The 16,784-nt window shown below is 39.5% G+C and overlaps 1 protein-coding gene across 1 annotated transcript in view; it reads right to left on the bottom strand.

Annotated features, from left to right (window-relative positions):
- Positions 1-16,784, bottom strand: part of CALN1 (calneuron 1) — a 239,507-nt gene that overhangs the window by 87,807 nt on the left and 134,916 nt on the right. Inside the window, exon 3 of the mRNA XM_018563828.1 lies at positions 10,776-10,919. Within this exon, the coding sequence (XP_018419330.1) occupies positions 10,776-10,919 (144 nt within the window). The remainder of the gene's footprint in view (positions 1-10,775; positions 10,920-16,784) is intronic.

The raw sequence follows: 16,784 nt of genomic DNA, 5'->3' as shown, positions 1-16,784 counted from the left end.
ATATATATATATATATAGGGCAATATAAATGGGTAAGCCGTATTAGTCCGTATTGTGGTCCATATATATATAGTGCAATATAAATGGGTAAGCCGTATTAGTCCAGTAGACAAGATGTCAAAAAAAGACAAAAACGCAGTATTGCAGTGTGCAATGATACCTTTCTTATATATCTTTAATATATTTTAAATCAAACATTAAAACAGAGCTCTGTATGCTCATTATAAATGACAGCTGCCTCCTAACTTTTGAATTTTTCCCAAGTCTAGTCCTGGAGCTGGAAAAGTGTCTGTACCTGTACTTGTACTTGTACAGAGTACGGTACTTGGTATCTGAACATCCCTATTAAAAAATCAAATATAATCTATAACAAACAAAAAACCATATCTGAACTTTCATTATTCAATAGAAAACAAATACATTACATTTAAAATTTAGGAGGCTTATCTCTCTTTAACTACCAAGATATTTAAAACACTGTAATGCATAGGGTGGAGCTTAATGACCTATACGCCAGAACTGACGTGTTGTTTGGATCCTGCTGACTGGTGAGAGTGGTCAGCAGCGTATTGTAGAGAGCATCTTTACAAATCCATTAAAGGAGAACTATGGGGTCAGTGTTTTTCCCCATAGTTCTCCCTAGGGTAACGGGAGGACACAAACTAGCATCCTCCCGTTACCCTAAGCTCAGAACACCGCGCGCTATATCCCGCGGTATACTGAGACGCGGCAGCCGGAGCGGATCCCGACGTAGATGACGGGATCCGCCCAGCTGCGTGAGTGACAGCTGGCTCTTCCTATCTAGAGCCAGAGCCAGCTGTACCCGCCCCCTCCCCCGTCCGTTCCGCCAGTCAGCGCTGGCAGATCGGAGCGGGGACAGGGGAATCCAGCCCCTCCCCCTGTCACGGCAGAGAGCCGTGACAGGATCGAGAGGCGAGTGAACCCGGTATGTGTTCGCTCACCTCCCGATCTACTGAGCCGACCTGTGACAGTCTCATTGTCACAGGTCGGCTAGAACTATGAGGTGAGTGAAAAGCACTCACCTCATAGTTCTCCTTTAACACTAGTGAAGTTTTTAACCTGCTTTTTTCATATGTGCACTCATGTGCCACTTTTAATCTTTTCTTTGAGTACACACTGGAGAACCAACCTTTTAAGGGCCATACACACGCTTCCAGAGGATTACTCATCCCGTTTTGGGCAAAAAGTACACAGGACCATAATAAAGTAGTTTAGTTATGGTCTATACAAACTGCATTTTCTATGTGTGGAGCAAGGTATTTAGGAGAATAAGGCTGTGGATGCACGGTGGAGATATATATTTTGGTGTGGACAATGTAGATCACAATTAAGTTTGTTTGTGTGTGCTATTTTGAACATCTGTAAAAACACTTTATTGTTGTACTTTTTGGTCACACGGTTTTATTCGGTAGCACATTTGCACTGATATTAGAGATGTTTGTCACCACATATACTGTTACATTTATGATATACTGTTTTAACACATTTTTAGATTTTTTTTATCACTAAGCACTGCACCATTAATTATGTATTCTTGAAGAACGATCACACTAGTGCTCCATTTTTCCGCACTATAACTAACTTGAGCTCTGGCCAAACTCAGGGTCAACCCAAACTTCAAGCTCCTCCCTAGCTATAGCTAAGAATTTAATTCAAAATTACAGGCAGCAGAGAACAAAATTTAGGCTGGGTTCACACCTAGGCGTATTGAATATGCGCGTTTGTCGCGCGTTTCGCGTCGCACGTTTTTACTGTTAAAAAATACCGTGCAACAAACGCGCGTTTCCGAGGGCTACTTGGCTGTATCCCAATGGAAACGCAAGACCAAAACGCCCCAAAGAAGTACATGTACTTCTTTGGGCGTAGGCCATTTTGTAGCGAGTTCGGATGGGCGGAAATACAGCAAGGTGTGAACCAGACCCATTGAATACAATGGGATTTAGATGTTTGAGCGTTTTGTAGAGCGTTTGTCGAGCGTTGAAGCGCTACAAAACGTTCAGGTGTGAACCAGGCCATAGAAGCTAAGCCTTAGGAGTTTTGGAACACCAAACTGGAGAATGAATAAGGCCCCGTTCCCACTGCGCGATATGCAAATCGCGCGTTTGTCGCGCAATTTGCATATTGCGCGACATCGCGAGATTTGCCGAGCGATGTCGCGTTCAAGCTTGCATTGAGCAAGCTTGAATTGCGGCTAAATCCGCTCCAAAAAGGGTCCTGCTGTAGCGACACACGACCCGCTACAGCAGGACCCTTTGCCCCATTGGATTGCATTGGAGCGCGATATCGCGCGGTAATTTGCCGCGATATCGCGGGAATTACCGCGCGATAAATCGCTCAATGTGAACGGGGGTTTAGCCTTGAATGGGAATACAAACTCCAGATAGAACTGCTTTACAAGAAATGGGCTACAGCTGCAGCACAGTAAGTATGCACCTGAACATTTTGCATGTGCAATTTGACTTACACAGTATAAAAGTTCAAAGGGATCTGCAAAAGTAGAGAAAGTCTTGGATCAAATCTCAGGAATTTGTGACAACTATAATAAATTGCTCATCCTAGTTTAAAAAATGGTGATTGTCGCAGGTAAAATGGCTAAATGCATTAAAATTTCTGATTAAATGATAGTTAATCCAAGTTTACTATTATTATATTATGCATATTTTTAGAACTTTCCTACAAACTACTGACATGTTTTGATCAAAGATTAAAAAAAGCAGAATACAGAAAGGGTGAGATACTTTTCTTGTAAATAATTAATGACCATTCAACCATTAAACAAACCATTAAAAAGTAATCAGGCTTTGAATGCGTGCATGAACAAGTGCCTTTAGGTCTCATCATTTAGCTGCTGGTGTTCATTACAACCCTAAAACATGGAGTGCTTTGTTTAGATGATTCTGAACATACTTACAGCAGCTTTAAGAATCCCCATTCTACTAAATGCCAGGCTGTTTTGATCCCAAAAGCGCTGACACTTTCAGATAGCACTGAAGCTTTCCTGACCCTCATGCTTGACACTCATTATTATTGTCTATTGTGGTCAGAAGGTGTTCTCGTTGTTGCCCAAACAGTATTACACTTATAATAAAGCAGAGCACACAATAGTATAGGTGCTGCAATAAATAGTCAGTTGTTGGCCATCTCAATGCATCCGCTGTGCTTAGTCATGTGATTTCACAAACCACATTCACCAACCATAAGAAACACACTGAAGCCCTGTGCTCTGGATGTTCATTTCAGCTCTGTTCTGCTTACATGCTCTGCATAATCATTAGTGTTAAATATGGCGGGGCATTAAAGGGGGCAATATAGGAGAAGGGGCCACAGCATTAGGGAGCCTTGGTCCAATGATTACACTGGGTCCCTGACCTACGTAGTTATGCCACAGGCTCTCAGTTGTCTACTTTAGGCTACATTCACATGGGTGTGCTAACCAATTGTTCCCTAAACTCCAGGCAGACAGTGTGCTAAGCTTAATGCCTCAATACACCTTTCTTCCTTAGTTGGACTTTACATCGGGCTGAGTCAAATGCTACATGCAACATCTGGGCTGAAACCGACTTTTATGTAAATTGTTAGTATTTGCAGCTTACACACATCCCAACTAACAAATACGCAACAAGTAGCAAAATCATAAAAGCTTTAACATGTTAATGTTATCTCCAAAGTTGTTTCCAATTTTTTTTTAACTATGCAGCTTTCCTTAAAAAATTAACCAGTGATCCTTGTACAGGCTTTTCTGTTATGGGGTGGGGCGCAGCTGTCTCCCAACTGTGCTATCAATATCACATACACCATGCTAATACGTATTGAACAGGCATGGTCCACCGCTGTAAAGCTTACCATTCAACAATGACTGTAAACAGTGACAGTGCTTCCCATAAAATAACTCTTATGACCCGTACTCCCACTGCTAGAGTTGCCAGCCTGATGTCACTATCTTCAAAAAGATAAAACCTAATTTAGAAAAAACCTCAACCTTTTCAAAAGTGTTTAAACTGACCTATACATTATTATATTAAAAACACACATTTTCTGACACATGGTTTATTCCTGGTACTAATTTTCAAATGCATGGCACAATCCCTACCACACATAATTAGTTTTATCACTTAGCCCAGGGCTTGGCAAAATTTGCTTTGAATCTAGGAGACAGCTATTTTCAACGACAATGTATTTTCTTTATTTTTATTTTCAATGACAGTTTTAATTGGTGCACACAGTGATACATGACATGTGTAGCGCAATCATCGTTTTCGTATTCTGTGTGATATATGTATGTAAACACAGCAGGCAGAGGGTGGGAGCAATAGCCAGCCTGTTATTGGCTATTTCAAATTGAAAAAAAGTTCTCCTTCAGGTCCTCTTCTGCTGGCAGTTGGCGGGTGCAATAGCCAGTCTGCTATAGCAATTTAAAATAGCCAATAGCAGACTGGCTATTGCCCCCAACCGCTGTATGTCAGCTTTCAAACGCCGGTGACAAGTCTCCCATCCTGTGGAAGCGGGGGCACAGGGCACTGCAAGGGGCATTATGGGGCTGTGGTGGGCATGGGGAGGCACAGCGGGGATCGAATAGGACACACACCGCAGCATGCAGCGGGCTACCAGCAGGGATGAGAATGGGGGGAGCAGAGCTGATGTGGCGTTGGGGGAGGCTGACAAAAGCCCAGGCACCAGGATGCAATATCTAATGTCCAAGTGCCATTGCACTCCTAAATGCTGATCAATATGCCATTATTGGCACATGCTCAGTATCACATAAAACGATGTTTCGGGGCCACGCAGGTCCCCTTCATCAGGCAAAACAGGGATGCAATTTCTAGTCGACATGGTGACCTGGCGCCCTGGATTTGTCAAGCCATGGCTTAGCCTCATATTTTTTAACAGTATCAACAAAACTGTAACTAAAAAGTTCCTATGTAATAAACAATAGAATGTTTACAAATTGCAGTATCTTTTTAATAAATGAAGCTGAAGTAATATAATGATAAGTCAATACATTACATAGAATTAACTGACCATCTACTTCTATGATTGGCTATTAGTTGTTTTATATAAAATGTCAAAGCTGGTGACGTCAACAAGCAGAAATGGAGTAGAATGCATTATCATTCACATCCAATCCTATTTCAGTGTTTGATTTATATACTGCCCTGTGAGGTAAAATGTCACTAGATCTTTGCAAGTTATGGTGTTTAGTATTTGCTCAATATACTGTATAATAGAATATCAGTTCACAAGTAATTAATAACTGTCACTGTTTATACATATACTCAGTCTTTTGCTCAAGGAGTCTGTCAGGAAAGGAAATTTATCTAATGGACAATCAGTTTCTTTCCCTGTTACTAGAGAGCTACAGCAAGCGAACATGTAATTGTTTTGACAGTTCCCCATTGACATTAATGTATACATTACCACTTGGTAAACAGTGAAATGTGTCCATGCAGCTGTATTGATGTATTTTGACCCCAGTCTGCAAGCAGAGACTCTATAATGATATGTCAACCAGTTTAGAAAGGACATCTTTAACTCCAGGGGCTCGTATTGAGTGATGAGTCAATTCCACTAGCATGCACAGCTAGGATATTGCAGAATCAGAGAAACCTTTTCAAAGTCCTAGCACAGTATTCTTATGAATTAAGAATAATTCTACTTAATTCTTATAAACTCTCTTGATTGTAATAATAAAAAAAAAAACAGCCATGCCTTATACAGTACATAATTGTGTAAATGACTAAAACGAATAACTATCCAGTTCACATTCTATTGTTGGGAACTTTACCATTCCAAAATAAAACAGCATAAGCATATTTAATAAGGAAAGATGTATGAGAAAAGTACAGTAACCCACAACATTTCACAGTTCAATTTCACTGATCTGGCTCTAGTAATATTAAATCTGATTGGGTGCTATTGATTACTGGACTTTGTTAAGTACCATTACCCTGTGTACTGCCTTGTTCATTGAGGCTTTCAAATCTTTTAGCATTTTCTGAATCAATACAAAATCTAGTGAAAAATCTGCTACATAAACATATGAAAACTATGTCTTCCAGCTATGAATGTATTGTATATTATGGAAGCGAGTGAGTTGTAGTTATTTTCTTAAAGGAAACCTGTGGGGAAAGAAATATAGAAGTTGCCATTACTGACTACTGTAGTTGTTAAAGGTACAGGTACTATACCTGTTATCCTTATCCTAGTTTCCTTTCTAGGCAGTCACTGACCAGAGACAAGCATGCAGCCATTCTGAAACTTATCAACTCCCATTCTTAATATTTGTTTCAGGTCACTAGGGAGTAAAACCAGGACCAGGATAACATGCACTGAGCCTTACCATTTTAAAAACAAGTTAGCAATGGACGTAGCCATATCACTATACTTACAGGTTCATTTAAATGCAGAGAATGATAGAAGACCCTGTAATTGTTCAGCTGCTCATATCCCTAACTTATGACAAAATAGTGTTTTGTACTACCTTTAAGGCATGCTTTCAGTGCTCTGACATGATTACAAACCCAGGTAGCTACCCAGGTGTGGTTGCTGATTAAATATCTGAGGCAGCCTAGCTGCAATGAAGTGTATTTAAAAATAAGATCCAGGCAAAGAGATAAATACACTTATGAAATCCATATATGAGAGCTGTACTACCTGCCAATGGATTTGTATTTCTGTCCATCCAGTCTGGAGAATGACAGCACAGCACATAGTTTTTTGGTATAGGATGTTTAGCATTAAAGGAGGTATTAGAATTATTTGTATACATACATTTTTCTCCAGTTTAATACATGGAGCCCATGTACACCAAAGTGTTTTTTTTTTCCTGCCCTACAACAGAGAGGTTATGTGGATGTTTGACATACTGTACAATTTTATGCCTTTTAAACTAAATATAGAACAGTGTTTTCTATAAATGATTGTTCCATAAATATGCCTGGCAATACCAAGCAAACATGCATATTTATATAACAATTTGTGAATGTTTTTTTTTAAATGTTAATAAAATGATCATTTGTGGGAACAATCTTTCACCAGTCAGATATTGATATGTGGTAGAGGAGGTTTTACAGACACCCCTAGCAAGAAAGCACAATGATCTGCCTAAATTTCAAACTGGCAGACCGACTGTTCTTTCAAGAAGAATGGTGATTCTGCTGCATTTTGTCAATCGGCATTCCTAAAATGTCAGAAAAACACTACCTAGTTTAGGGTTGCAAACATTTCAGTTTTCAATCTGTTTGGTTTGTATTAACACTGCTTGGTTTTTTTTAAATTCCTATGCATGGTGTTCAGTTTTGGTACTCTGCATAGCAAGCTGTTTCCCTTTGTAGTTTCCACATTCTGCATTATAAACAGGACAAATCCAGAAAAAAATTGGAGACAGAGGTTTTAAGCTATCTTACTTTTTTATCCTACTTAGCTCTTTTTTTTTTTTGTTACCATATTCACATATCATTATGACTAACCCACACTGGTTTAACATTGACTATTGAGCCATGTCCACTCATGAGAAGCCACATCCTTTTAAGCATTGCAAATGCCCCCCATCTCTTTCGGTTTTCTATGGATTAAACCCTAATCTAAATTTCTGTTCTCAAGAAGTTTTTCTTTTGTTTTTTTATACATTACAAAGATTCATCGGACTTATGCAGCACTGTATTCATGAATCATTGTACATTTAGCATGCATAGAGATAATATGGTTAGGGAATTCATTATACACTGGCATTCTAAGCAATATATCACTAGTTAGCATGCGGCCTTAGTTTCAAAATGCAAGTAGTTGTCAGGCAGTGGCATTTGTGAGATAAATTACAGACCACAACTATCTCTCCTTGGAATAGCATTTAGAAACTATATAGACACAGAATCAGATCAAAAATGTAAAAGAATGTCCGTGTAAAATACAGCTTTTGTCATGTTAGTCTTCTTATTTCAGTAATTTGTTATTCTAAGTTGAATGCACTGAAAATTCTTTTACCTCCTAGATCAGTCACCAGTGCTCAAAGGAGACCATGTTCCCCTCTATCAAATAAGGGCAGGGTTGCATTAATTAGAAATGTTTGTGAAGACAGCCATTTACAACTTGAATTCTGGCCGGTTTCTGCTGAATCAGCCTAAATTCGAGCTGTGGGTGGTCCTGTCGACACCACCCAGCCCTACAAACTTCAACTAAAAAAACTGAACTGGGTGGAAAATTGTCAGCTGAACAGCAATTGTATGCAACCAAATGCAGTCTCTTTTTCGGTATTCAGATGGAAGCAGGTGCTGGCTGTCTGGAAAAAAAAAGTTGGCAGGGGAAATTCCTCCTTCTTCACATTTATGTCAATAGCAACACATAGATTTCAATGATGTGCTGTGTTGTAGATGAGGAGATTTCCAATGAGTAGATAAAAAAAAGATCCAGCACCCTAGAAATTAATAGTTCATTAAACGCTAAAATAGATCAAAATCAGCTTTTGCTGCAATACTCATCATCATGTTGAAGCTGCCCCACAGTATTTCTATTCCACCACTACATCTTTTGGGTTAAATGACAGGCAGAGTCATTGAACCCACTTCCTCTAAGCATATTTAGTGCAGCAGTGAGCACTCCCTCCTGAAGCTGTTTGAGGAGAAGAGGAAATGGGGAGTCTCAAAACTTGACTTCTGTTGACTTCTGTAAAGAGATTTAACTACCAGTGTAGCACTAGCCTAAAGCCTGGGGTACACAGACAATTTTATTCTCACGCTACTGAAAGATTTAACTTCTTGTTGGCAAACACATCATTTGTTCTACACTGAAATCCTTGTTTTACCAATAAAAAGGTCAACAAGTGGTAAAGGGATTAAAATTGCCTGTGAGAATGACACTATTCATTTCACCTGGAAGTCTGTGAAGATAATTAAAAAACATGCGCTGTGGTGGCCTTTAGTACTAAATCTGAGCACCAACTATGTTTCCAAGTTAAAAGGTGCACATATTATAGTTTTAGAATGAAAAAGGTCACGGGCGATTCTGTCATTTTTCTTCTTCCTTCTGAATCAAAATGAGCAATACTAATCATAAACACTATTGCAGACAGTAAATGGACCAACAGGCTTATTAAACACCAAATGCTTGCAAATTGATCAAAAAGAGTCTAATTTCTCAATTGTAATGATCCAAAATTTAAAAAAAAAAAATTTGCAGAAACTCATTTGTCTAAGTTTAAATCTAAAAATATCTCTTTAGCTCCATAGCTATAGAACATTGTAGTTTACATATCCTGTAATACTGTTCACTATCCACAAAGATAAGGATGTTTAACATGAATTTGAGACTTTTAGTTAAGAAAGTTCATTTACAAGTGCATGCAAAAACTCAAAGGTCTAAAAAAATATTTGAGGTAAAATGATTTAACTCCTTCAATAATCTATTAAAAAGTATAATATTGCAATTTACAAGCTTAGGCAGTGCAAAATGCAACACCTGTGCAAAACGTAATAATTCATAATAACTAATGGATTTTAGGATACTGTAGTAAGAACCGTAAAGTTTTCATTCTTATTATTTAGTTTTCTACTGGTTACTTTCTTATTAGGGGTTGTTCTTGCCTCAGCACATATTATTGTATGTCAACACACTGTATAAGTTGCTATGCATTTCCATTACTCCTCAATTGCACTCCAACACACATCTACAGTGCACTGAAACATACCTACACTCCTAAATGCAGTAAAGAGGTTAATACCGAGATTTTGGAAGAGCCAAAAGGTACCTACAAGATCAGACTGGGTAAGACAGGTTAATTGTATTATGGAATCTGAAAAGTGGATAGCAATGGGTAGAGAGAATCATGACGAGTTCCTCAGTAAATGGGATATTTGGATTGATTATAGGTCGATGAACCTTTAGGGTGGGAATTTTGGGGGAGGGTTTTGGAATATGGCAATATGGTTTTTTATTAAGAGGGTATCCAATGATTTATTTTTGGTTGAGGCTTTTTGCTGGATTTATGATCTATGGAGTCAGTCTTATATATATATATGTTATGTGATATTGGTAATTCAGGAAATTATCTTCTTTTTCTTACGTTTGTTTGTGTGGACATGTATATGTTTTTGAATGTATAAAGATAAAATTATAAATAAAGATTTAAAAAAAAAAAAAGAAACATACCTACAATATAGCACACCACAGCATAAACAAATGGTTTACTGAAGGAGTAAAGTATGTATACTCTAAACTAAGTGAAAATAAGATAATATGCTTTACTTCTTCTAAATCAGGGTCTTCTGGTTATAATGGTGTGCTGCCTTTTGAAAAATCATGAAGGACATTTACTTTTTGTGTTGATGTTTCTTGACCGCACATTCAAAGTTAACTGTCTACCTAACACAACATGCCTTAATGCACCAAAATGTGTGTATTGTAGCACACTGTGTTGTGATATGGTATGGTGTAAAGCAGGGGTGGCAAACTCAGGCCCTCCAGCTGTGGTGAAACTACAAATCCCATGATGCATCTGCCTCTGCGAGTCGTGCCCGTGGCTGTGAGAATCTTGCAAAGCCTCAAAGGACTTGTGGTTCCACAACAGCTGGAGGGCCGGAGTTTGCCACCCCTGGTGTAAAGGATACTAACATAGGCCAAAATATGTTCATTAGACTGTCAGTTTAAAAATAAAGTATTTAAAGAAGACATTGCTGAAAATTCTAAAAAGTGGTCAATTTTCTCTATTTTTTTTTTAGAGAGAAAGATTAACGTTGTACTCAATTTGTATTTCAGTTACTTACCATCCATGTCAAGGCGTTGCATGATGATGGCTAACTCAACTTCACTAGGCATGTAACCCAACGATCGCATTGCCATGCCAAGCTCTTGTTTTGAAATAAAACCATTCCCATCTCGGTCCAACACATGGAAGGCTTCTCGAATTTCTGGTGTAAAAAGAGATTGGGGCAGTTTAGATGATGCTCCTTTTTGCACAATGATGATGAAGAAAGATGATGCAGGAACAAATCTTTGACAATGGAACAAGGGGGAAGGATTGATGCTCAGCTGTGCAAACCTGCTAGGTGAACATCTTTTGTGAGCATTTCTTTTTCTTTCATTCTGATTACTTCTTGTGTATTGAATGAGCCTAAAGGAGAACTATGAGGTGAGTGCTTTTCACTCACCTCATAGTTCTAGCCGACCTGTGACAATGAGACTGTCACAGGTCAGCTCAGTAGATCGGGAGGTGAGCGAACACATACCGGGTTCGCTCGCTTCTCGATCCTGTCACGGCTCTCTGCCGTGACAGGGGGAGGGGCTGGATTCCCCTCTCCCCGCTCCGATCTGCCAGCGCTGACTGGCGGAATGGACGGGGGAGGGGGCGGGTACAGCTGGCTCTGCCTCTAGATAGGCAGAGCCAGCTGTCACTCACGCAGCTGGGCGGATCCCGTCATCTAAGTCGGGATCCGCTCCGGCTGCGGCGTCTCAGTATACCGCGAGCTGTAGCTCGCGGTAGCTCGCGGTATACTGAGCTTAGGGTAACGGGAGGATGCTAGTTTGTGTCCTCCCGTTACCCTAAGGAGAACTATGGGGAAAAACACTGACCCCATAGTTCTCCTTTAATTGTATCTATCTATACAGTTATCCTTTATTATACGCAACAATACTGTCAACTATCCACTTGAATATACAATGGTTATGGTTTCCTTACTTGCTTGTAATTGTCTTCATAATGCAATGATACCTGAATCAGTAAACAGGAAATATAACCACAACTATTGTACCACTTAACTATTAAAACTATGCAGATATAAGCACAATAAAAGGAGATCAGCAAAAAAGAGAAACAAGAATCAATGCAAGGTATTCCACACACACAATATTATTTAAAAAAACACCTTTATTAACTAATTCCCTATCTTGCTCAACCCACCCCACATAATTAGAACTGACACTTTTAATATAATGTTTCAGTTGACATAATTTAATCTACAGAACAGACACACTAATAACAGTATAAAATGTTTCAATGTTTTGTAAAGCAGTTACTTTGTATTATGAAACTGCTTTAAATACAGTAACCTTCCTTTCTTGATACAGCTTGGAGGAGACCCTGCTCCACCCCTGGGGTGGGTTGTCAAGAGAAGGATATTGCTCCTTTTTCTCCTCTAACGTGCTTCCTGTCTCTCTTGTTTTTTGTCTCAGTTTTGTTATGTCATCTCTTGGTTTTTGCAGCTTATTTTTCCATTTATATGCTAAGGTACTCTCACTATGGGGGTTATTCACAAAGCTGCCAAAGGATCTAGCCATAGCTTCGGCTAGCTTTGGCCCTAGGACCCCTTCGGTTCAGTAGAACCGACGGGCTGCTGTACGGGCTATTCACTATAGCCCGTACAGTCCCCGAAGTTGGCCGAGGGGCTCAGTCGATCCGAAGACATGTGCTTCGGCTCGACTGAGCCCAGGTGAAATTCAAAGCTGGCCGAACGGCCACTTGCAGAGACAGATCAGCTTCCCTGGTTACTAAGTAACCAGGGACGCCATTCTGTCATTACACACAGAACCCAGTGGAGCTGTTCTGTCATTAGGATGAGAGCTTAGCAGAGTCGGCTTTCATATCCCCGCCGGCTCCGACAAGCTCTCATTGTAATGACAGCTGGTCCCGGCCAATAGAAAACAGTTGGGGGAGCTAGCTGTCACTGCTGTCACTGTCACAATCATTATCTATTTTGTTTTCGACTCGGCAGCATTCGGCTATTCACTCACTGCTGTTCGGCCTCTATGAGAATAGGCTGAACAGCAGCGAGTAGCCTGCCGGAGGTTCGGCTCAGCCGATCCAGGTGTTGAACTCCTTCTGCACTCGTGCGCAGCATGTTTGGCTGACCCGAAGCCAGCCGCAGCAAGCCGATGTACGGCTGATTTCAGTCGGTGTACGGCTGAAATCAGCTGTACAAGCCTGAAGTGAATAGCCGAACAGCGTTCGGCTCACTTTACTTCGGGTCGGTTAATCCCTTGGCTGCTTACGGCAGCTTTGTGAATAACCCCCTATGTGTTTAGGACATGTTGTCCTTTGTTCTTTTATATCTGTTCTATTCGTGTTAACATTTTGAAAAATGTTAAGGCGTTGAGCGAAAATATCAGATCACGCTGGTAAATTGGATGTGCATTACTATTCGCTCCTTTTGCCACTTTTCTGTAACTCATTGTATTTGGCTTTGGCTATATGTAGAAATATTTGTATGTGGCTAAATGCCTGATGTTTTCCTACCTTGCCTTTAATAAATAAAGCATTTAAAAAGTCCATTAACCTAGCCTCAGACACACAGTAAGTAAAATTCCTATACTTGACAATAATAAGTAGTTAGCCATAGAGACAAAATATGGTGAAGCATGTGGATATGCATGTAACTGGCACGCCAATGCATAGTACCACAATAGCCCAACCATGACTGTGCAATAAACCAGAATTGCAGTCTTTCTAGTTAATAACCACACACAACCGCATGGAAGGGAGGATTTCTACACCAAGGTTTCTGCAATAGAGTCTGTATAGATATAGTGTACATATTATCCAGATGGATGAATTGACTTGAAGCACCTCTAATCAGCTGATACAGAGACGGAGTAATGTGTCCTGCACACGTGCACAGCATGGAATAATCCTCTCACATGGAAATATGTGCAATTCACTCTGGATCAGACTGATTCCCATTCATAGTCATGTCTAAGGCTGGAGCTGCAGTGACATACTTATAGCTGACAGTTCTTAGCATAGAAAAAAACATGCAAGCAATACATCATCAGCTGCCTTTTTGTGCATCTATTAGAAGGAAATTTCCCATATACTGTATATGAAATTGATATTCAAATGCAAGCAAACCAAGTGAACATTTACTACTACTACACCTTAGGTAGTGTACTACACCTTAGGTAGTGTACCACACAATCTATGTCTGTGAAGGTTCTCATTCATCCAAGTCATGGTATACCTGTAAAAGATAAATCAAGACAACTGGACTTGCTGTATTTTTCTTGAAGACGTTTCACCGGTCATCCCATCAGCTTTCTTAATTCAGAAATTGAGAAATCTGGTCGGATGACCAGTGAAATGTCTTCAAGAAAAATACAGCAAGTCCAGTTGCCTTGATTAATTTTTTACAGACACACAAATCTATGCATCAATGCTTCACAAGTCTGTCCCTGTTCTCCCATATTTGAGTGTTCCTCTCCCTGCTTGCTGATGTGTTTGCTCCTCCTGGAACTTCATCAGAGTACATTTATACACAGATCAATGCAATTGTGTGTGGTTATCGACCAGGAGAATTGCATTTCCTGTTTTAATGCATCAGTTAGCATTGGGCTATTGTGATACTATGTGCTGGAGTACCAGTTACATGCATATCCATGTGATTCCCTATATTTTGTCTCTAGGGCTAGCAACTTAAAATTACCAATGTAGTAATTATACTTACTGTGTGTCCCAGGCATGGACATGCTAGGTGAATACAATGTACAGCAGTTACTTGGGTAACATCTAATACAACTATTAGCGTGTCAGTTGTATAAATGGAATTATATTTTCCACCAATATATTTTTACATTTTAAAGTTGCATCCAACTGTATAATAGGTGGTATTTTTGGGAAGTGGCCATTCAGTATTGTTTTATGTAGAAGATAAAGGAGCTCTTGCCATCATTTCTTACACACTGTGAACAGTCGATGCCACTTATTGCTTTCAAATGATGTTGGGCTAGACAGCTCAAATAAGAGGAATGTGTGGCACTGTGACATTTACCTGTAAAATGTCACACAGAGCCAAAACATGATGATCAGGAAGTAGCCAGAGAGAGCTGAGTGCTAATTGTGTGCCTAGTGATCGTTACCCTTAGGTGAAACTCGAACATTGTTTAAAATAAAAAAATAAACTGATCTTCTACAAAAAAAAATTATATATATACCTATATCTTCAGGGTATTCTGACAACAATATCAAGAACCCTACATTACCCTGAAACTGTTGTACTACTTTGCTGTAATGCTTTACTCTTTCAGAGTCATATGCTAACCAAACACCTGGATTGCAATTTGCACATGATAAAATTGATACCACTGGTCATTTTAAGTGATGGGTGGACTCAATGACCAACAACAATTACAATATTGAAGGTTGGGGGTCCAAAAGACCCCAGTGTCACCTTTACACTCCAAAATAGCTATTGAAGTGCAGATCGCATTTCAATAGCTTATAGCTGGGCTTCAGGAGCCCAGCACTGACAGCTACGGGACCAGAAGTGATGCAATCTGCATTGCTCCCGGTCTCATAGAACGGGGAGGGGATCGGCGAACGGAGGTTCGCCCATCTCCTCCCCAGCTTTCCGCCAACACCAAAGAAGCCGCTCCCGGGTCTGTAGGAGGGGTAACGGAGCCCGGGAAACACGGCGGGGGTGTCGAGCAGGGGGGGGGGCCCTTCACCGGCCCGTAGAAGCGATCTGGCGACAGCTGAGTCACCAGAATCGCTTCTACTGTAAAGCCGACAGTTCGCTTTACAAGTTTAAACAGAGTCTGTTTAAACAGCCCCGATGCCAGCTACGTACAATGTACGTCGTTGGTTGTGAAGGGGTTCAATGAATACATTATAAAATATTGTGATTAAGTATTAAATAAATTATTAAATAACAGAGCATAGCTTAAATTATTGTTATAAACGAAAGTTTTAGGGGTTTAATTGTAACATAACTTGAGGTGGTTGGAAATCAAATATATATTTAATGGAACAAGTACTTGAAATAGCTTGATAAATGAAATCAAGGCAGTTATTTGGCATTTGTATTCATAAAGTTCCCAGTACTTAGCGGCATTAGTTTTCCAAGGATATGAAATTTATGGATATTATCTACGGTCTATTCTTACCCTATGGTTTTTAATGTCCATGTGGAGAGTTAAAAATGTGCATACATTAGTCTTCTAGCAGGAGTTATGCCTTTCATAATTAATTGAATTGAGCTAAATGACTTGTGCAGGAGTTTGAATTAACACATCAAAAGAGCAAAGGAAGAGTAAATAGCAGCAATTATCAATGCAAACTAGCATGTATATATAGCTGAAAGCATATAAAACAATTTGCTTAAATGATTTTGGGTTTTATAATGAAATATGTGCCTCCAGAAAGCATATATTGGTGCCCTTAAAAACCAATCAGAATCCTTGTTTCACTTTAACTTCTGGACGCAAAAATACAGATGAAAGCTTTGTTACTAGGGAATGCAATATATTTTATTGTTAGCAAACTCTGATACTGTACATAAGCCCATTTACCTGTTTATCTGCTGAAATAAAATCATTATTATCATTGTAATAATCCTCATTATCACTATTGTTTTTAACATGGTTTGCAGTCTGCTTATTGTTTTGAGAACTTACCTTGCTTGGTTATGGATTCAGACTCTTCCTTCAGAATTCCAGCGTTGTCCCCTGGCCAACTGGGAGTTATAATTCCACCAGTGTTCCAAGGGTCTAAGCTGAGTTAGAGGTAACTGGACAGTCTGTATTAAAATGTCCATCTAAGAATGCTATCTTCCTACTCCCTGCTCTTAGCAATAAGATAGTGATGAACCTTTGTGGCAAAAACACTTACCAAAATATAGATATATTAGATATTATGCTAATTTATAAGCAGAAACGTATTTATGCCAATTTGAAAAACAACGTTATATGCTTAGTGCAGTGCTAGCCTCTGTTGGAAATGCAACAGCATATTGTAATGTACTAATTGTATTACTGACTGTAACATGTCTTTTGAGCTGTAGATGGCA

Source organism: Nanorana parkeri, unplaced genomic scaffold (assembly GCF_000935625.1).
Source record: "Nanorana parkeri isolate BGI_ZX_2015 unplaced genomic scaffold, ASM93562v1 scaffold702, whole genome shotgun sequence".
Classification (NCBI taxonomy): Eukaryota; Metazoa; Chordata; class Amphibia; order Anura; family Dicroglossidae; genus Nanorana; species Nanorana parkeri.
The sequence above is the reverse complement of the archived record's forward strand: the minus strand, read 5'-3'. Positions and strand labels throughout refer to the sequence as shown.